We start from the raw sequence: 21,540 nt of genomic DNA, 5'->3' as shown, positions 1-21,540 counted from the left end.
GGGACAAGGAGAGTGGAGGGGATCAAAGTGAAATTACCACCTGTGTGATTTCCTGAAGGATGCTTATCTCCCAGAGGCCCTCATGCTCTGCGCCTCCTGGCCTGTGGGCCCATGCCTTAATTTCATTTATTTTTAAGGGGGTTCACTTTCCAAGCCAGCTCGTCTGATAACACTCTCGCACCACCTCCATAGCACTTTGGCCTGCGCCTTCTAGGCCTGTGGTCTACCAGATGTCCCACAGACCTGTTGTCTGGGTCACCAAGAGGCTACAGCAGCACATACTCAGGGCCTTGTGCTCCCCGAAGGGGAGTGCCATCTCTTTAAAACCCAAGACAGCGCAGTTTACACCACATCTGGTGATTATGTTGGGACCTCAATCACCCTCCAGCAGACTCTGTATTCAGAATTATTTGCTGGGGTCACCGGTAAGAATCAGAGGATTTCGGCGATGAGGCTGTCGTGCACTACTCCTGGTCATGCCGCCAGCACAAGCACTGGTGACAATGAGCAGCTTGAGCTGAGTAATACTGGTTGCAGTTGAAAAGCTTTAAAGTTACATGGGTCAACTCAGCTAGTTATATATCTAAAGTTAATACTTCTTTGGCAATTAGGTGACTTTGGGCGAAATGTAATAACATTAGGAATACCAATTTCATAATTGTGAATCTCTCCGAATCGCAATTAGGAAATCGGTATTCTCTCTGAATTGCAATTAGGAAATCGGTATTCCTAATGTACGAAGGTCTTTATAGTTTCGTTAGCAATTGCTAGTGGGTCGCAAATATACCTACCTCAAGCATAATAATGAGGTAGATCGCAATTCTCCACCCATTAGGAATGGCAGCCATCACAGGGATGGTGGCCTGCTGAGATCAGCAGACCATAATGTCTGGGATTGCTTTTTGATAAAGCAATATCTCTTTTTCAATGAATCTCGTTTTCCTTAAAGGAAAACGGGATGTTTTTAAACAGATACAAATTAAACTTTGCAGTTTTTTCATAGTGGAAAGTGGTCTGTGGAACATTATTTACATTCTCAAAGGGGAAAGGATCCCTTCCCCTTTGCCCATGGGTTACCACCAGTTTTAAACTGGTGGTAAACTATTACTTTTTTGCAACTGGAATTCAGTCGCAAAACAGTAATACGTAGCATACCGATTCAGTATTTGGAAGGGACACCCTAAATACACCCCTTCCAAATACCAAATCGAAAATGCAATTTGGTAACAAGTTACTGAATTGCAGTTTTCACTTTGTACATTTCAAGAAGGATTTTTCGACTCTCAAACGCCTCTATTCTGCAAATCGTGCCATTTGTTAGCAGGAAATATATTTGTACATCTGGCTTTAATTCCAGTAAATAATATGGCGAAACTTGAGGACTTTCTTATTGTGAAGCGCCCCATTGAAGAGTTAGGTTGCCTTATTTTTGACACCAGCACAAGGAGCTTCCGGAACCACTTACACTACACAGGGTAACCTCGTACGTCTACTGTGTGCAGCCTGTTGCAAAAAAGGCTTCAGGCATAGTAATGATGGCCCAGTAGCTTTGAACCACAGTATGAATAATGATTGGTGCTGGCTAGAAGCTGCTATTGCCCCTTGAGGCAAAGTCAATACCTAAAACACAGTCCAATAACACTGCAGCTTAGGGGCTTGATCTCCAAATAGTAAGGTACAAAAGAAGTGTAAGGGACTCTGTGTCCAGAAACTTGGGGGGGGGGAGAATAGGTTAGATGGGGGTGTCAGTAATGTGTAGTCACCACGCTCTTTCTTTAATATCTTCAGTGTTTATGTGGTGTACTTCTAAACCCATATACCACCTCTTAGTAAAGTTAAATATCGTTTTGACTGTTCTGAGATCCCAATTATGAATGAAGTTAGAGATTGCGAGACATCCTCCCTGTCGCCATGCATCGAAAGGGCCTGTCAGTAGAGCCGGAGGGAACACTGGATTGAAATGTATCAGGGTGTTGGGAGAGGGAAAGGCCGTCTAGCCCGATAGTGTAGGGATTCTATCCCATACCCATAGCATGGTTCTAGTGGGTGTACTGAGGTATACTTTGTGTGGTCTATCCCCCTTAGGCTTCCAGAGCAAGTCCCATATGTATCTGCCTACTATTGCTCGGTCCATGTGGAGCCGAATGTTAATCAGACTCCTGTGCGGACCATTCTATGAGAACCCTCAGTTGGGAGGCTTGCTAGTAGGGGTTGAAAACTGGGGGGAGCCAGCCCCCCTCTGTTTTTCAGCAGTTGAAGTTGCCTGTAAGGGAGCCAGGCTCATTTCCCTTGCCAAATAAAGTTTGTGACTATGGATCTGAGCGCTGGGAGGAAGGCTCTGTCCAGCACAATTGGGAGACCTTGAAAGAGGTACAGCAATCTGGGCAACACATTCATTTTAATTACTTATATGTGTCCCAGCCAGGAGATATACATTGGTGCCCACCTGGGGAGGTCATCCTTAATGCGGCGGAGAAGGGGGAGGAAATTAGCCCTTAAGAGATCTGTGGTCCGGCCCGTGATCCTGACTCCTATGTAGTGTATGTCTTTTTTGGCTTCACAAAAGGTCATAGCTGCCACCACGTGCTCAATTTCCTCACGCTTTACGGTTAGGTTAAGGAGCGAGGACTTATTTTGGTTAATGCGAAAAACGGATTCTCGCTCAAAAGCCTGTAATTACGACTGCACTGCGACTAGGGAAGTCTTGGGAGCTGTCAGTGTCTTTAAGACATCGTCAGCGAACAGCGACAGTTTGTGATCATCCGCTCCAAAGGGGATGCCCCTAATCTGAGGATTCTCACAAACTTTTACTTCAAAAGGCACAATGCTAAGAGCAAATAATAAGGGCAAGAGGGGGTACTCTTGGCGTGCCCCCCTCTCCAGGGGGACCATCTCCGAACACATGCCGTTGATCAGGACCCGAGTACAAGGTTGCGCGTAGTTAGCTTTAAGCAGAGGGGTGAATTTCTGGCTAATGCCAAAGCAATGCAACATAGAGATTATAAATTGCCAGTCCACTCAGTCAAATGCCTTTTCTGCATCTAATGCGAGTAGGACCAAGGGGTCCGACTTCTTGACCGCTATTTCAATTAAGTGTATAAATCTGCAGAGATTATCATGAGTTCGCCTACCGGGTATGAAACGATTGGTCTGGGTGGATCAATTCCGGCAAGATGGTTTTCATCCTAGTGGCTAATATTTTCGTATATAGTTTAGCGTCTAGGTTAAGTAACACTATTGGCCGATAAGAGCCGCATTTTTGTGGGTCTTTACCTTGTTTATGGATTACTGAAATTAATGCCTAGCTCATGGAAGGGGTGACTGGCCCAGAATCTCCCATGGCGTAAAAAAGGTTGACTAAATGTGGGATAAGTTCTGATCCCTAGGTTTTGCATAAATGATCCGTTAGGCTGCCCAGCCCTGGGGACTTGTGAAGCTTCAGAACTCTGATAGCCGCTTCTCTTCATCAATTCAAAAAGGGGGGTGGTGATGGACAGAGTATCTGAATTAATCAGAACACTCCTACCCAGTCAACAGATCAGGGCTTGATCCATCACCGTTTTTTAGCTCACTGCACCATCCCAGTTCAGAACCTGGCTATATGCAAATTAGTCTGTCCCTGGCCCAGTGCATCATGGGAACAGGGCAGACCAAACTACCAAGCCAATTCTTCACTGGAAAGGAAACAAGCTTCCGGGGACCGGTTTCTGGCATTACAGCCGTCTTCGGCCCGGCTTGCTTGAATCCTGATGGTGCAGTGAGCAAGGGACTCACATCTGAGCATACCCTTCCACACTAGTGGTGGCCAAAACGACTCAAAAAGGGGGGTGGTGATGGACAGAGTATCTGAATTAATCAGAACACTCCTACCCAGTCAACAGATAAGGCCTTGATCCATCACCGTTTTTTAGCTCACTGCACCATCCCAGTTCAGAACCTGGCTATATGCAAATTAGTCTGTCCCTGGCCCAGTGCATCATGGGAACAGGGCAGACCAAACTACCAAGCCAATTCTTCACTGGAAAGGAAACAAGCTTCCGGGGACCGGTTTCTTGCATTACAGCCGTCTTCGGCCCGGCTTGCTTGAATCCTGATGGTGCAGTGAGCAAGGGACTCACATCTGAGCATACCCTTCCACACTAGTGGTGGCCAAAACGATTCAAAAAGGGGGGTGGTGATGGACAGAGTATCTGAATTAATCAGAACACTCCTACCCAGTCAACAGATCAGGGCTTGATCCATCACCGTTTTTTAGCTCACTGCACCATCCCAGTTCAGAACCTGGCTATATGCAAATTAGTCTGTCCCTGGCCCAGTGCATCATGGCAACACGGCAGACCAAACTACCAAGCCAATTCTTCACTGGAAAGGAAACAATCTTCCGGGGACCGGTTTCTGGCATTACAGCCGTCTTCGGCCCGGCTTGCTTGAATCCTGATGGTGCAGTGAGCAAGGGACTCACATCTGAGCATACCCTTCCACACTAGTGGTGGCCAAAACGATTCAAAAAGGGGGGTGGTGATGGACAGAGTATCTGAATTAATCAGAACACTCCTACCCAGTCAACAGATCAGGGCTTGATCCATCACCGTTTTTTAGCTCACTGCACCATCCCAGTTCAGAACCTGGCTATATGCAAATTAGTCTGTCCCTGGCCCAGTGCATCATGGGAACAGGGCAGACCAAACTACCAAGCCAATTCTTCACTGGAAAGGAAACAAGCTTCCGGGGACCGGTTTCTGGCATTACAGCCGTCTTCGGCCCGGCTTGCTTGAATCCTGATGGTGCAGTGAGCAAGGGACTCACATCTGAGCATACCCTTCCACACTAGTGGTGGCCAAAACGATTCAAAAAGGGGGGTGGTGATGGACAGAGTATCTGAATTAATCAGAACACTCCTACCCAGTCAACAGATCAGGGCTTGATCCATCACCGTTTTTTAGCTCACTGCACCATCCCAGTTCAGAACCTGGCTATATGCAAATTAGTCTGTCCCTGGCCCAGTGCATCATGGGAACAGGGCAGACCAAACTACCAAGCCAATTCTTCACTGGAAAGGAAACAAGCTTCCGGGGACCGGTTTCTGGCATTACAGCCGTCTTCGGCCCGGCTTGCTTGAATCCTGATGGTGCAGTGAGCAAGGGACTCACATCTGAGCATACCCTTCCACACTAGTGGTGGCCAAAACGATTCAAAAAGGGGGGTGGTGATGGACAGAGTATCTGAATTAATCAGAACACTCCTACCCAGTCAACAGATCAGGGCTTGATCCATCACCGTTTTTTAGCTCACTGCACCATCCCAGTTCAGAACCTGGCTATATGCAAATTAGTCTGTCCCTGGTCCAGTGCATCATGGGAACAGGGCAGACCAAACTACCAAGCCAATTTTTCACTGGAAAGGAGACCGGTTTCTGGCATTACAGCTGTCTTCGGCCCGGCTTGCTTGAATCCTGATGGTGCAGTGAGCAAGGGACACCCCCTTTTCTGAATCGTTTTTGGCCACTATAGGTGTGGCAGGGTATACTCAGACATGAGTCCCTTGCTCACTGCTCCATCAGGATTCAAGCAAGCCGGGCCGACGAGGCTGAAATGCCAGAAACCGGTCCCCGGTAGCTTGTCTCCTTTCTGGTGAAGAATTGGCTTGGTAGTTTGGTCTGCCCTGTTCCCAGGATGCACTGGGCCAGGGACAGACTAATTTGCATATAGCCAGGTTCTGAGCTGGGATGGGGCAGTGAGCTAAAAAGCGGTGATGGATCAAGCCCTGATCTTTGGACTGGGTAAGAGTGGTCTGCTTAATTCAGACACTCTGTTCATCACCACCCCCTTTTCTGAATCGTTTTTGGCCACTATAGGTGTGGCAGGGTATACTCAGACATGAGTCCCTTGCTCACTGCTCCATCAGGATTCAAGCAAGCCGGGCCGACGAGGCTGAAATGCCAGAAACCGGTCCCCGGTAGCTTGTCTCCTTTCTGGTGAAGAATTGGCTTGGTAGTTTGGTCTGCCCTGTTCCCATGATGCACTGGGCCAGGGACAGACTAATTTGCATATAGCCAGGTTCTGAGCTGGGATGGGGCAGTGAGCTAAATAACGGTGATGGATCAAGCCCTTATCTTTGGACTGGGTAAGAGTGGTCTGCTTAATTCAGACACTCTGTTCATCACCACCCCCTTTTCTGAATCTCTTCATCAATTGGTTGTTGTAACAGCTCATTTTGGATTGCTGAAACTTGTGGAAGGGAAACTACTTCCAAGATTGCACTCTGGTCTGTCACACTGCAAAGGCTCTCCATATATGGCATTTTGTAAAAGGTCCCAAAGGCTTGCGCCTTTGCCCTGTCCTCCGTGACCAAACTCCCTGAATCCAGTTTTATAGGTCCAATGTACTCTTTCTCTATCTTTTTGCGTAGTTGCTCAGCCAGGTTGGTTCCCACTTTATTGCAATGTTCGTATGAGGTGTACTTGAGTTTTAAGAGTGTGAACTCTGCTCTATTGACGTAGCTAGCTGAGAGCTTGCCTCAAAAGCTGTGACCTTCCTCTGCAAAGGGAGTGTTGGGTGTGCCTTATGCGCCTGTTCTGCCTGGATGATTTCAGTCTCTAGGGCAAGTCTGTCTTTAGTTCGTTCTTTGTTGAGGGCGGACATCAGTGCGATCCCTTTACCCCATATTGTGGCCTTATAAAGAGTCCCAATTATTGTTATGATTTGTGTGTCGTGGATCATTTGTGTGTTATGGTTCATCTCTCAATTTACTATCTCGTATCAATGAATGGGGGAAAAACGAGTATCTCGGGGGTCCCTGTTCCCATCTGAGGGTCAGTGAGATTGATGCGTGATCAGAGATGGAAATCAAGTGGGTCGGAGCAGCCTGTAGAGCGGGTGCTAGGGCCTGGCTAATAAATACATAGTCAATTCTAGAATAAGCACATTGGGAGTGCGAGAAGAAGGTGTAGCCGTTGGGGTGGAACGCCTGCCATGCGTCAAAGAGCCCTAGCGCACCAATTTCTTTTTTTCAGTGCGTTTGTGAAGGAACCTGTGGTCGCTCTGTGGATGGATGAGCTGTCCAGGCCCGCCACCCAGGTGAGATTGAAATCTCCAATCAAGAAGACCTCTCCCTCAGCAAACCCTACCAGCGTAGATAATATGGAGGAGAGAAATGGACCCTGGTTGGTGTTGGGAGCATATATAGACGCAAAGGTGCACCAACGCCCCTGGAGTTTCCCTTTAACCATAATGAACTGTCCCTCTTTGTCTGTCTTGTTTCCCTCTGGCTTGACCCCCTGGGAAGAGTGAAAGAGAAGTGCCATGGCATTGTGCTTGCTGGGGGACCAAGACGCGTATATGGCTGGATTTGCTCTGTGCCAAAAGGTGTGTTCTTTTCAAGTGAGTTCCTGAAGCGCTAATACATCATATCTGGCATCTAGGAGACATTCCCATAACGTTTGGCGCTTTGCTGGAGATTTGAGCCCCTTAATGTTCCATTTGAGTGTAGTGATTACCATCAAGTGTTACTTAGATGCGTCTGATGGACCAGACGCCTTTGTGTACCAGCGTGACACTCAGGGAGGTGGGTCGTCTACAGGGCTTCTCTAAGTGGAAACTAATAGACATTACACGATTAGGTGATGCGAGGCGGTGACAGGCACTGATGACGTTTGAAGAACTACTGGAGGACTTTCAATTGGTACCCACGGAGTACTGTCAATATTTGCAAATGAAACACACGTTGAGCAGGCACCTTAAAGACGGGGACCAGGTTCCCGAATACAGCCCATTTGAAGACCGGTTGTTGCTGAACCCTATTCCTGAGAAGGCACTGTCCTATACACATAAAAAAAAAAAAAAAACTCGCCAGACTTACTAATAAAATTGCGAGAGGCGTGGGAATCCGAGGTGGGATTCCTAGAGGATGATGACTGGGCAGAGGCAGCACAGAGTCCTAGAGAGGTGGCAATACAGGCACGATTTAGGTTGATCCAGCTGAGGATACCGCACCGGTCATATTACACCAGCACACTAATGTTTAAGATAGGGCGGATTTCCATGGAGGCATGTCAGAGGGGCTGCACTCAGAGGGGAACGTTTTTTAAATATCCTTTGGGGCTGTCAGATTATACAAGCTTACTGGAAGAAGGTGATTCGGGTAATGTCGGAAGTGCTAGAACAAGAAGTAACCCCTGGATGCGAGGTGACATATATTGTGTGTCTCTGGGGAACAAAACTGGCCCAAATATTCAAAAATATGTTTACAAGTGGCAGCAATGGTCACCAAACGCAATGTGGTAGGGGCCCCAAGAAATGGGAGAAAATTTGGCAGCTGTGGGTAGACTATCGGGGGTACAAGGAGTACTGAATAGTTAATGGGAGGGGCTGGGATGGTATCATGACTACTATAACATGTTTATGAGTCGCAGATTGTGTAATCATTGGGGAAACATGTACCTCAAAAAATGCATTTGTAACGGTTTTGAAATGCTGACACTGGTTTAATAAAAAGAAGTTTTAAAAAGGTGTTTTTTAGATGGGTTCTTGTTCTTTCAATTGTCTGCCCATAGTCGTTGGCCTGTCTCCCTCGATGTTCACCGCCCCCTATGGCCCCCCACTTCATGAGCATAAATCCCATCCCGAGCACCAAAAACCCCTAAAACACTAATCCAAGCCAATATTCCCAAAAACAAACAAATGGGGAGAAATTCCCCTGAAAAACCTGTTATCTCTTGAAAAACTTCATATGAGACTTCTAGGTCAATGCCCGGTGTCAATGCCGGGGGTCAATGCCAGCTGTGGCCCTATTAGAACCTGTAGAATGTGACACATCGCCTGTCCGCTCCTCAAAACTGCTGCTGCACGACACAGCCTCGGCGCAGAACCTCGCATCACAGCCCCGCAGCTCCTTGGAAACGCCGCTGTGAGCGGCATCGTCTATGTTCTGCCATCAGGACTAAAGCTTCTTTCTTCAGCAGGCCTAACTTGGTCCCTCTATCCAGCTCGCCTTCCATCACTGTATGTCTGAACTTGTGTACTTTATCCCGGTCCGGTGCGACCCGTTAACCCTAGTTGGCCCTTGATGCTTTTAAACTTTATTTTTTACCTTAGAAATTGCACATCTCCGGTTCTACTGATTGGATTTTTGTGGGTTTGGTGTCAAATAATGTATTATATTTACTCTATTTTTCTAAATTAGTGCGGGATTTTTAGTGTTTTTTTTTTTTACTGTATTGCTCTTTGTGTTTTCTGCATAAATACTTTACACATTAATTACCTCGAAGTTAAGCCTGACTTTTTTTGTGCCAAGCTGCCAGAGGGTTGAACACAGGTTAATTTGGGGTTGCTGGTGTTTCACCCTGGCAGGAATTGCGGTTGCTGCTTGAGAAGTGTTTCATCACCCCTCAACCAGTTTCCTACATTATGAATACTGCCATTATGTTTTCAGATGTAATTCCTACTCAAGTGAACAAGCATTGGAAATGCAATAGGTCTCACATTAGAAAAGTTGGAGTTATTGGTCTTGTAAATGACATATTTTATTTATTTGTTGGTTTTTAAAATTGCTAAATTGATGGCTTTGTCATTTACAATGCCAATAGTTATAACTTTCGCGAATGTGACACCTATAGCATTTGGAATGCAACATGTTTTGTATTTACGTCACTTAGATGGCAGCTCTGGTCGTTAGGCCACATCTCTAGAGAGCAGGAGAGTGCAGCAGGGGAGAGAAGCACAGCAATGCAATAGGTCTCGCATTAGGAAAGTTTGAGCTATTGGTATTGTAAAGGACACATTTTTTATTTATGTGCTTGTTTTGAAAATAGCGAAATTAATAGCTTTGTTATTTACAATGCCAATAGTTTTATCTTTCGCAAATGTGACACCTATTGTAACACAATATGTGTTGTGAGGGTGAGTGAGGGTGAGGGGTTGAGGGTGAGTGAGGGTGAGGGGTTGAGGGTGGGTGAGGGTGAGTGAGGGGTTGAGGGTGAGTGAGGGTGAGGGGTTGAGGGTGAGTGAGGGTGAGGGGTTGAGGGTGAGGGTGGGTGAGGGTGAGTGAGGGTGAGGGTGAGTGAGGGTGAGTGAGGGTGAGGGGTTGAGGGTGAGGGTGGGTGAGGGTGAGTGAGGGTGAGGGTGAGTGAGGGTGAGTGAGGGGTTGAGGGTGAGTGAGGGTGAGGGGTTGAGGGTGAGTGAGGGTGAGGGTGGGTGAGGGTGAGGGGTTGAGGGTGAGTGAGGGGTTGAGGGTGAGTGAGGGTGAGGGTGAGTGAGGGTGAGGGGTTGAGGGTGGGTGAGGGGGTGAGTGAGGGTGAGGGTGAGGGGTTGAGGGTGAGTGTGAGTGAGGGTGAGTGAGGGTGAGGGTGAGTGAGGGTGAGGGTGAGTGAGGGTGAGTGAGGGTGAGGGTGAGTGAGGGTGAGTGAGGGTGAGGGGTTGAGGGTGAGTGAGGGTGAGGGGTTGAGGGAGGGTGAGGGTGAGGGGGTGAGTGAGGGTGAGTGAGGGTGAGGGGTTGAGGGTGGGTGAGGGTGAGTGAGGTTGAGTGTGGGTGAGGGGTTGAGGGTGGGTGAGGGTGAGGGGTTGAGGGTGAGTGAGGGTGAGTGAGAGTGAGGGTGAGTGAGGGGTTGAGGGTGAGTGAGGGTGAGGGGTTGAGGGTGAGGGGTTGAGGGTGAGAAAGGGTGAGAGAGTGAGGGTGAGTGAGGGGTTGAGGGTGAGTGAGGGTGAGGGGTTGAGGGTGAGTGAGGGTGAGGGGTTGAGTGAGGGTGAGTGAGGGTGAGGGGTTGAGGGTGAGGGTGAGGGTGAGTGAGGGTGAGGGTGAGGGTGAGTGAGGGTGAGGGGTTGAGGGTGAGTGAGGGTGAGTGAGGGTGAGGGTGAGTGAGGGTGAGGGTGAGTGAGGGTGAGGGTGAGTGAGGGTGAGGGTGAGTGAGGGTGAGGGTGAATGAGGGTGAGGGTGAGTGAGGGTGAGGGGTTGAGGGTGAGGGGTTGAGGGTGAGTGAGGGTGAGGGGTTGAGGGTGAGTGAGGGTGAGGGTGAGTGAGGTTGAGGGGTTGAGGGTGAGTGAGGGTGAGGGTGAGGGGTTGAGGGTGAGGGGTTGAGGGTGAGTGAGAGTGAGGGTGAGTGAGGGTGAGTGAGGTTGAGGTTGAGTGAGGGTGAGGGGTTGAGGGTGAGGGTGAGTGAGGGTGAGTGAGGGTGAGTGAGGGTGAGTGAGGGGTTGAGGGTGAGTGAGGGTGAGGGGTTGAGGGTGAGTGAGGGTGAGGGTGAGGGGTTGAGGGTGAGTGAGGGGTTGAGGGTGAGTGAGGGTGAGTGAGGGTGAGGGTGAGTGAGGGTGAGGGGTTGAGGGTGAGTGAGGGTGAGGGGTTGAGGGTGAGTGTGAGTGAGGGTGAGTGAGGGTGAGTGAGGGTGAGGGTGAGTGAGGGTGAGGGTGAGGGTGAGTGAGGGTGAGTGAGGGTGAGTGAGGGTGAGGGGTTGAGGGAGGGTGAGGGTGAGGGGGTGAGTGAGGGTGAGGGTGAGTGAGGGTGAGGGTGAGGGGTTGAGGGTGGGTGAGGGTGAGTGAGGGTGAGTGAGGGTGAGGGGTTGAGGGTGGGTGAGGGTGAGGGGTTGAGGGTGAGTGAGGGTGAGGGGTTGAGGGTGGGTGAGGGTGAGGGGTTGAGGGTGAGTGAGGGTGAGTGAGAGTGAGGGTGAGTGAGGGGTTGAGGGTGAGGGGTTGAGGGTGAGTGAGGGTGAGGGGTTGAGGGTTAGTGAGGGTGAGGGGTTGAGGGTGAGTGAGGGTGAGGGGTTGAGGGTGAGTGAGGGTGAGGGGTTGAGGGTGAGTGAGGGTGAGGGGTTGAGTGAGGGTGAGGGTGAGTGAGGGTGAGGGGTTGAGGGTGAGTGAGGGTGAGGGGTTGAGGGTGAGTGAGGGTGAGGGTGAGTGAGGGTGAGGGGTTGAGGGTGAGTGAGGGTGAGTGAGGGTGAGGGTGAGTGAGGGTGAGGGTGAGTGAGGGTGAGGGTGAATGAGGGTGAGGGTGAATGAGGGTGAGGGTGAGTGAGGGTGAGGGGTTGAGGGTGAGGGGTTGAAGGTGAGTGAGGGTGAGGGGTTGAGGGTGAGTGAGGGTGAGGGGTTGAGGGTGAGTGAGGGTGAGGGGTTGAGGGTGAGGGGTTGAGGGTGAGTGAGAGTGAGGGTGAGTGAGGGTGAGTGAGGTTGAGGTTGAGGGTGAGTGAGGGTGAGGGGTTGAGGGTGAGTGAGGGTGAGGGGTTGAGGGTGAGTGAGAGTGAGGGTGAGTGAGGGGTTGAGGGTGAGGGGTTGAGGGTGAGTGAGGGTGAGGGGTTGAGGGTGGGTGAGGGTGAGTGAGGGTGAGGGGTTGAGGGTGAGTGAGGGTGAGTGAGGGTGAGGGGTTGAGTGAGGGTGAGGGTGAGTGAGGGTGAGTGTGAGTGAGGGTGAGTGTGAGTGAGGGTGAGTGAGGGTGAGTGTGAGTGAGGGTGAGGGTGAGTGTGAGTGAGGGTGAGGGTGAGTGAGGGTGAGTGAGGGTGAGGGGTTGAGGGTGAGTGAGGGTGAGGGGTTGAGGGTGAGTGAGGGTGAGGGGTTGAGGGTGAGTGAGGTAACCTGGCATGGTAACCTGAAAAAAATGTGGGTGTGAGCCATGTGAAGGGGTCTGCGGTGAGTGTGAGACCCGAAAAGGCAGAAGTCGGGAAGGAGAGGCTGCGGGTAAGGGTGTGCACGAAAGTGAATGTGCACAAATGGGGCCATGCGGTGGGCGACCAAAGCAGAAGCGGCTGGCAGAATAAGCGGGCCATGGCCGAGAGTCCACTGGGTGCACGCGTCCTACCCGGAAATGACTGGGGGATAGGTGGGGAATGGCATGGTAACCTGAAAAAAAGGTGGGTGTGAGCCATGTGAAGGGGTCTGCGGTGAGCGCGAGACCCGAAAAGGCAGAAGTGGGGAAGGAGAGGCTGCGGGTAAGGGTATGCACAAAAGTAAAATGTGCACAAATAGGGCCATGCGGTGGGCGAACAAAGCAGAAGCGTCTGGCAGGATGGTGGTGCCGGAATAAGCTGTGCACATGTCAGGCCATGCTTCGAGTAACTTATAGAGATGCGGCTGACAGGATAGTAGGGTTGAGAGCAAAAGCGCCGAAGGGGCGCCTGTGTATATGCTGCTAATAATTAAAAAATGCATATGAGAACTGTATTATCGCAAATGATGGAAAAGATATCTCACCTGAAAGAAAAACAAGAAAGGAAACAAGACGGAGGGCATTGCTGTGGGGAGGGGGGGAGAGAAATGCACACGGCGGGCAGGGGAGGGGGCGGAGCGGGGGGAGCGGCATGAGGGTGTGAAGCAGCCGGGGCCTTTGAAGTGAAGCTAAGCTTCACTTCAAAGGTGTGGGAGGAGTGCGGCTGAGGGAACAGACGGCGATTTGGTGATGTGCACGCGCATTTTAGGTCAATGCGCTTGCGCATTGACCTAAAAGCCACGGGCACAGCACCAAATCGCCACAGTTAGGTAAACTTTGTTTAAAGCCCTATAGTCTCGCTTCTCTCAATGCGCATGCGCATTGATAGGTCACGAGACCTAAAAATCACATTTGTGCTGGAATCGGATTTAAGAGTCATGTGGAAAAGTCCAGACTGCTAATATTTCCTCCAAACACATTTCTTCAGTAGGAAACTGGCAGTGTAAATCTTGGGAAAAGTGTGAAGAACGTAGAACTGATATGTGGACATGTGTTAACTAATATCAATTCCCATGGTAAATCCCTATTCCATAGGAAAAAGCCTATTACGGTGCGGTAATACCTCGCAGGGCAATAACCAAGCCCTGCAATATTGTTAATTCTGAATGCGGCATTACCACATCAATTTACCTGCGCTATATGTTATAAGGGCTTTAGTAATATGGAAAATATTGGTTTGAATGATTTAGAACGTCTATTGAAAACAACATTCCTAGTTCTCATATGTCGATGACTCATTTTGCATTAAAGCTATGTGAAATTATTTGTGTAATTTATGTTTGCATAATTACATGAAAAATTAACGCAAATGCAAATCTGCCATATAGCAATATATTGTAGTGCGCAATACCTCACACTAGGACGAATATCATTCTAGAAAGAACACAAAATCCAAGTGCTTCGTTCAACAGCTACTTATGCTCTGCTCTGTTTGTTCATGTTGTTCCTGTGCTTCTGCGATATAATTTTTACTCCATGGATTTGAAATTGTGTGTCATGGCGTAATGGGAGAAGTTGGGGAAGTTCTCATAATGCGACACACTGGAAATTATGTGAAAACACGGCGGCATAAGAAAGATTTTGCTGGGCTCTATTTTGAATTTGTATTGCTGGAACTCTTGTTTATTAGATCTGTTTATATCTGTGCTTTGATTTCAGAAAGTGCAGCTATATTTTGCTAAACAAAAGCGTTCACTGTTTTCATCCAGACATGGAACTCCTAACTTATTTAGTTTGAGAATGAAGTGTGAAAATCGTTCTTGGATTCCCTGGGGTTGCAGTACTCTGAGCTGGCTGTGTGTGCTGGACTCTGCTACACTGAAAGTAATGAAGTGAGATTCGCCACAGAATTAATTTTAGTTTCAAAGTGCTGAGTTTGTTCCATCAAACAGGAAATAAATCTTGGCCCCTGTTGATGTATTTTAATAATACTGAGTATGCTGTCCGAATCCTAACAAACTAACCGAATCAATATTACGCTTTTTTTCATTAGGGGAGGCAGATTGAACACATCGAGATAAAAAAGCCTTCAGTCGGCGGCCTCGGGTTTAGCGTGGTTGCCATGAGGAATCCGAATTTCGGAGAAGGTGGCATCTTTATCAAAGAGGTGCAACCAGGAAGCATTGCAGACAGGTGAAATCCATGTAATATTTCTTGACAAAAAGTTCTATTCAGGGTGCTTCCCTTAAGCAGTATTAAGGGGGTCTGTATATTATTAAGGAATGTATACAAACATTGTTTACACATGTTCATAATTTTTGGGTCTTCTAACAACGCATTAACTTTTCGTAGGTCTGTATTTTTGCACACTGTCTGATACTTTATTCTACCTCTAGCCTGTAACGCATTTGCGAACACTCGTCGATTACCTCAATTCACCAAAATGGCTGTAGTAGCAGAAGTGATATCTGAAAGAAACAGGTTAGTATTAGATTCCTTACCTTAGAATATCCCCAGGCGTCAGTCTGGATCCGGAAACTTTTGCGTAGCAGTACCCCTGCGCGTCGGTAGGCGTCGTCTGCAGGCGTCCCCTGCGGCTCCGCGTCGTCGGCGTCGTGCGCCGTGATGACGTCGCTGGAGTATATAGACGCCGCCTCCGCGCGCTGACGTCAGTTCTTCTTTTTTCCGCGCCAGTTAGCGCAGATCCGAAGAGCAGTACTCCGGTCTTTTGACCAAGTTTATTGTTAACTACTTAATCTTCTACGGTGCCGGTAGGATGCCCGGTTTCAAGGGTTGCGACGAGTGCGACCGCCTGATGTCGGTCACCGACCACCATCGACTCTGCCTCCGGTGTCTGGGCGCGGACCACGACGTGGAGTCCTGCGTCGACTGTCGGGCCTTGACTGGTAAAGCTAGGCGGGAGCGGTCCCGCAAGCTTCTCGAGCTCCGTGTGTCGGCCCCGCGTCGAGAGCGGTCCCGGTCCGGTCGGAGGTCGAGGGAGCGGTCGAAGGAACGATCGCGGAGCCGCCATGAGCGCTCCGGGAGTCGCCACCATTCCTCTGGTTCGTCAGGTAAGCGTAAGAAGTCGGGGCGTCGTCATCGTATCCCCGACTCCCCCCGACGCCCGCGTGATGCGGCCGGGGGCTCGGGTGGCCCCACCCCCGCGGCCCCGCGTGGGGTGCCGACGCCGTCTGCCCCATACCTGTCGGTCCCTGGGGAAGGCGCGTCGCGTGAGGAGATTGAGGCCTTCCTCATCGCTATGAGGGCGAGGTCTCCTCCGGCGGGGCCTACGGCGCCTGCGGGCCCGTCGGTCCCGTCTGGGGGCCCGAGCGGTTCGGGTGCTCCTGCCTCGACGCCGCCGGTGGCTCCGGCCTCGGCGCCGCTGGGCCCCTCAGGTTCGTCGCCGGCTGGTCTACCGGCCTCTCCGGCGTCGGTTCCTTTGGGCCAACCCGTGGTACCGCCTCCGCGCGGTGCGGCGACTCCGCCGTCGGTTCCGGCCGGCGTCGGGTCCCCGGCGCCGACGCCACGCGGCGCCACCCCCATTCCCCCTCTGACTCCTGACGCGGAGTCGGACCGGCGTCGTCCGACGCCGGATCCGGCGCCGATGGGGCCCATTGACCCCGAGGTCTATATCGTCGATCCAGAATACGGCGATGAGGACGAGTATGGAGAGGGTTGGGAGGGGTCTGAGGACCCTTTATCCCGTGCCTGCCAGTATGATGTGGACTGGGTAGGTGATCTGGGTGATGCCAGTGGTCTGGACGAGTCGCCCAACCCTGGGTTTGTCTCCCCGACCCCTGTGGCGTCTGAGGCAGGTGCTGCCTATTCGGTGGTCCTGATGAGGGCTGCCAAGGCCTTGAGCCTTGAGCTCCCTGTCGCGAAGGTCAAGCCGAACATTCTGACCGAAGTGTTTAAACCGCAGTCATGCCCCCAGGAGCCTCTGCTGCCGTTTAATGAGGCCCTGACGGATGTCCTTTTGGGCACCTGGTCCAGGCCCGCTTCCGGTGCACCGGTTGACCGGAACGTTGCCAGGCGTCACCGTCCGTGCTCGGACGACCCTGCCTTCCTATCCACCCATCCCTCCCCGGAGAGTCTGGTGATCCAGGCCTCCACTTCGCAGTCCGCGTTCCCGTCGGCTCCGCCCGATCGGGAATCAAAGCGGTATGACCAATTTGGTAAAAAGGTCTTTTCCTCTTTGAGCGCTGGACTGCGGTCTTGTAATACCGCGTGCCTCTTGGGCCGCTACACCCACTCCCTGTGGGATACGGTCGAGGAGTGTTTGCCGCAATGCCCCCAGGAAGTGCGGGACAAGCTCACCCGGGCCTTCGTTGAAGGCCGGGATGCGGCGCGGTACTCGATCCGTTGTGGTCTGGACACGACCGACTCGCTGGGACGGGCTATGTCCACGACGGTGGCGATTCGTCGCCATGCTTGGCTGAGATCTGCCAACTTCTCGCCAGACGTCCAAAATACACTCATGGACATGCCATTTGATGGCAGTCGCCTGTTTGGTGACAAAGCGGATCACGCGCTGGAGCGCTTCAAGGACTCCAGGGTCACGGCCAAGTCCTTGGGTCTTTCGACCCAGCGCCAGCAGACGGGTTCGTTTCGCCCCTTTCATGGCCAAGGGAGGGGCGGTCCCACACGTGCTGCCAGCCACGCGCCGCAGAGCGCTCCCCAGCGCGGTGGCGGCCGTGGTTTCCGCCGTGGTGGCGGTAGAGGCCAGCGGCGAGGTCAGTCCACGCCTCCCCCCGCTGCTGCATCCAAGCCTTCCTAGTCCGAGCTTTCGGGCTCACGTGACGCCAGTGGGTGGCAGGGTTCGCCATCACCACTCCCGCTGGCGCGCGATAACATCGGACAGGTGGGTGCTGCAGCTCGTTCGAAGGGGCTACGCCCTCCCCTTCGAGTCCACTCCTCCAGCCATGCCACCGCAGAACCACCGTGTGTCGGGGGACCACTTGACACTTCTGCAGGAGGAAGTTACGGCCCTCTTGGCCAAGGGGGCCATCGAGCGCGTTCCTGGGCCAGAAGTAGGGTGTGGTTGCTACTCCCACTACTTTCTGGTGCCCAAGAAGGACAAAGGAGGCCTGCGTCCTATCTTGGACCTACGGAACGTCAACGGCTTCCTCCGGAAGGAGAAGTTCAAGATGTTGACTTTGGCTCAGGTCTTGGCTGCTCTAGACCCACAAGACTGGATGGTAGCGTTGGACTTGCAGGATGCGTATTTTCACATCCCCGTCCTGCCGGCCCACCGGCGTTACCTGCGGTTCACGGTAGGCCACGAGCACTTTCAGTTTATCGTGCTCCCCTTCGGCCTTACCAGCGCCCCACGGGTGTTCACGAAAGTGATGGCGGTGGTCGCAGCTCATCTGCGCCGGTTAGGGGTTTCAGTCTTCCCCTACCTCGACGACTGGTTGTTGAAGGCGGGCTCGCCCCGGACAGTCGTCCACCACCTTCAGATGACGGCAGACCTCCTGCACGAGCTGGGGTTTTCCATCAATGTGCCGAAATCACACCTGTGTCCCTCTCAAAAGCTCCTTTTCATCGGAGCGGTTCTCGACTCGGCGCAGTTTCGGGTTTATCCTCCGGAACGGCGGGTCCGGGATATTCAGGCTCTGATTCCCATCTTTCAGCCTTTATCGCGGGTTTCGGTCAGGTTGACGCTGCGGCTTCTGGGGCTGATGGCCTCCTGCATCCTACTGGTGCATCACGCCAGGTGGCGGATGCGGGCTCTGCAGTGGGACCTGAAGTTTCAGTGGGCCCAGCATCAGGGCAACCTATCCGACCATGTCCTGATCTCGGAGGGCACTGCGAGACAGTTGCAGTGGTGGCTTACGGACCGCGATTGGGTCAGGGGCAGATCCCTCTCCCTTCCCCAACCGGAGCACGTGGTTGTGACGGACGCGTCCCTCCAGGGCTGGGGTGGCCACTTGGGAGAGGCGGAGATCAGAGGCATCTGGTCTCCGGCGGAGTCCCGGCTCCATATCAACCTGTTGGAGCTGCGGGCGATTCGCCTAGCACTGAAGGCATTCCTCCCCTTTGTCAACGGGAGTGTAGTGCAGGTGTTCACGGACAACACCACCGCCATGTGGTACTGCAACAAACAGGGCGGTTTGGGGTCGTGGACCCTTTGCCAGGAGGCTCTGCGTCTCTGGCAATGGCTGGAACGTCAGGGCGTGACTCTGACGGTTCAACACCTGGCAGGTTCTCTGAACGCCAGGGCGGACGAACTCAGCCGTCGGTGCTCGGTGGATCACGAATGGCGTCTGAACTCGGACGTGGCGAGAGGCCTCTTTCAGCAATGGGGAGAGCCTTGGTTAGATCTATTCGCCACAGAAGAGAACGCGCAATGTCATCAGTTCTGCGCGTTGGAGTTTCCAAGACGGCACTCGCTCGGCGACGCCTTTCGGCGCGAGTGGAGTTGCGGTCTGTTGTACGCCTTTCCGCCTATACCACTTCTGCCCAGAGTGCTGAAGAAGATCAGGCGCGACCGGGCCCAAGTTATCCTTGTGGCTCCGGACTGGGCTCGAAGATACTGGTATCCCGAGCTACTCAGCATGACAGTCGGTCCCTCGATCCGCCTGCCCCTTCAGGAGGACCTTCTGTCGCAGCAGCAGGGGACGGTCCTCCACCCGAACCTGTCCAGTCTCCACCTCCATGCTTGGAGATTGAGCGGGGCAGTTGAGGCCATTTGACTTGCCTCCTGAAGTCTGTGATGTCATTCTGGCAGCCAGGCGTCCCTCCACAAAGTCGGTATACGCCTGCCGGTGGAACAGATTTGTGGCATGGTGCACAGCAAAGGCTGTGGATCCCCTTTCTGCCCCTCTGTCTGAGGTTCTCCTCTTCCTCCTTTCCCTTGCCCAGCAGGGCTCTGCTCTGGGCACTGTCAAGGGCTATCTTTCTGCCCTTTCCGCCTTCTTGAGGCTACCTGATCAGCCATCTTTATTCAAGTCCCCTATTGTGTTAAGATTCTTGAAGGGCATCACGCACATGTATCCTCCAACTCCGTTCGTGATGCCTCAGTGGGACTTGAACCTGGTTCTGACTTTCCTGATGTGCGCTCCCTTTGAGCCCCTTCATTCCTGTCCTCTCCGTCTTCTCACTTTAAAGACGGCCTTCCTGGTGGCCATCACCTCTGCCAGGAGAGTGAGTGAGCTCCAGGCTCTTTCTGTTAAACCTCCTTTCTTGTCTGTTCATCCTGATAAGGTGGTCCTTCGGACTAGACCTTCTTTCCTGCCCAAGGTAGTCTCTGCCTTTCACATTGGGCAGTCCATCACCTTGCCCTCCTTCTTCCCGCCTCCGCATCCTTCAAAGGATGAAGAGCGGCTCCATCGTCTGGACCCAAAACGTGCGCTTTCATTTTACATGGATCGCACACGCCAGTTCCGGGTGGATGACCAACTGTTTGTTGGCTACGTGGGTGAGAAGAAGGGAAGGGCGGTACAGAAACGAACCATCTCTCGGTGGGTCGTCCTGTGCATCAAAGCATGCTACTCTTTGGCTCGGAAGGAGCCTCCTGTTGGGCTGAGGGCCCATTCCACTCGGGCCACGGCGGCTACTACTGCCCTGGGCCGGGGAGTCCCTTTGCAGGACATTTGCCAGGCGGCCACGTGGGCCTCGCTGCACACCTTTGCGAGGCACTACTGCCTGGACAGTCAAGTCCGGAGGGATGGCTTCTTTGGCCGTTCGGTCCTCCAGGACTTTCTGGTGTAGGTTGTATTGGTTCGCAGACCCACCACCGGGGTTGGTATTGCTGGGGTATCTATTCTAAGGTAAGGAATCTAATACTAACCTGTTTCTTTCAGATGAACAAGTTACTTACCTTCGGTAACGATATATCTGTAAGAAACAGTAGTTAGTATTAGATTCCTTACCGCCCCACCCATCCTCCCCGTTCTGCGAACTGATACCTAGGGTTAAGGACGTCCCTTTCAGGGCCCTAGTTTCAAATGGCACCAGTGTTAGTTCTCACATGGCTCTGCGTGTTCTGGCGCGGAAAAGCTGTGTGCAAAGAACTGACGTCAGCGCGCGGAGGCGGCGTCTATATACTCCAGCGACGTCATCACGGCGCACGACGCCGACGACGCGGAGCCGCAGGGGACGCCTGCAGACGACGCCTACCGACGCGCAGGGGTACTGCTACGCAAAAGTTTCCGGATCCAGACTGACGCCTGGGGATATTCTAAGGTAAGGAATCTAATACTAACTACTGTTTCTTACAGATATATCGTTACCGAAGGTAAGTAACTTGTTCATCACAACCAGACGATTGTGATATCACCTCTGTTAACCACTGACACCACAGGAAGTGACATGATATCATCCAGTTGTCTCCCAGTAAAATGATGCCCAATGAATTTCGACCCTGATGACATTACAGCAAGTAGCCTGCTAAGAAACAAAAAACAAGCATTGGCATTGCCAATAGGTCTCGCCTTTGGGACCTTATACGTTTTTTAGTCATGCACAAGTTGATGTTGTTGCGCCAAGGATATTGTGCTGCATAAGTAAATACTTATAAGGTCACAAAAGCGAGACCTATTGGCTATGCCAATGCTTGTTTTAACAGTTTGGTGTGTGCCTGTAGCTTGTCCTCTGTGCCTAGCGCCTTATTCACATGAGAGCAAAGGGGGAAACACCTTTTTGCTCCAACAACTTCAGTGCTTTCTGTAAGGGTTCACAATAATGTGGCACTCAATGTCGGTGAGGGGCAGATTTTTCCTGGCAAAACTGTTAACTACCAATTGAAAGGGTTGCCTCTTTTTTCTGAGAAAAATGACAGCAAAATCTTCCCTAGCGGATATTCTGCAAGGACACTAAGATGCTGCCAGCATATAGTAGTGGATGGTACAATGGTGCAGCAGTCCACATATGGTATTTAATTTCCAGTCCCTGGACAAGCTTTCTACACCTTAG

General features: G+C 51.7%; 1 protein-coding gene across 8 annotated transcripts in view; it reads left to right on the top strand.

Moving 5' to 3' along the window:
* Positions 1 to 21,540, top strand: part of PATJ (PATJ crumbs cell polarity complex component) — a 1,530,963-nt gene that overhangs the window by 66,599 nt on the left and 1,442,824 nt on the right. For all 8 annotated transcript variants that reach the window (XM_078669616.1, XM_078669595.1, XM_078669605.1 and 5 more), the window contains exon 5: positions 14,678 to 14,817. In XM_078669616.1, the coding sequence (XP_078525742.1) occupies positions 14,678 to 14,817 (140 nt within the window). The remainder of the gene's footprint in view (positions 1 to 14,677; positions 14,818 to 21,540) is intronic.

This window comes from Lissotriton helveticus, chromosome 1_2 (assembly GCF_964261635.1).
Source record: "Lissotriton helveticus chromosome 1_2, aLisHel1.1, whole genome shotgun sequence".
NCBI lineage: Eukaryota > Metazoa > Chordata > Amphibia > Caudata > Salamandridae > Lissotriton > Lissotriton helveticus.
Note: the sequence above shows the minus strand (reverse complement) of the source record. Positions and strands in the feature narration are given on the sequence as shown.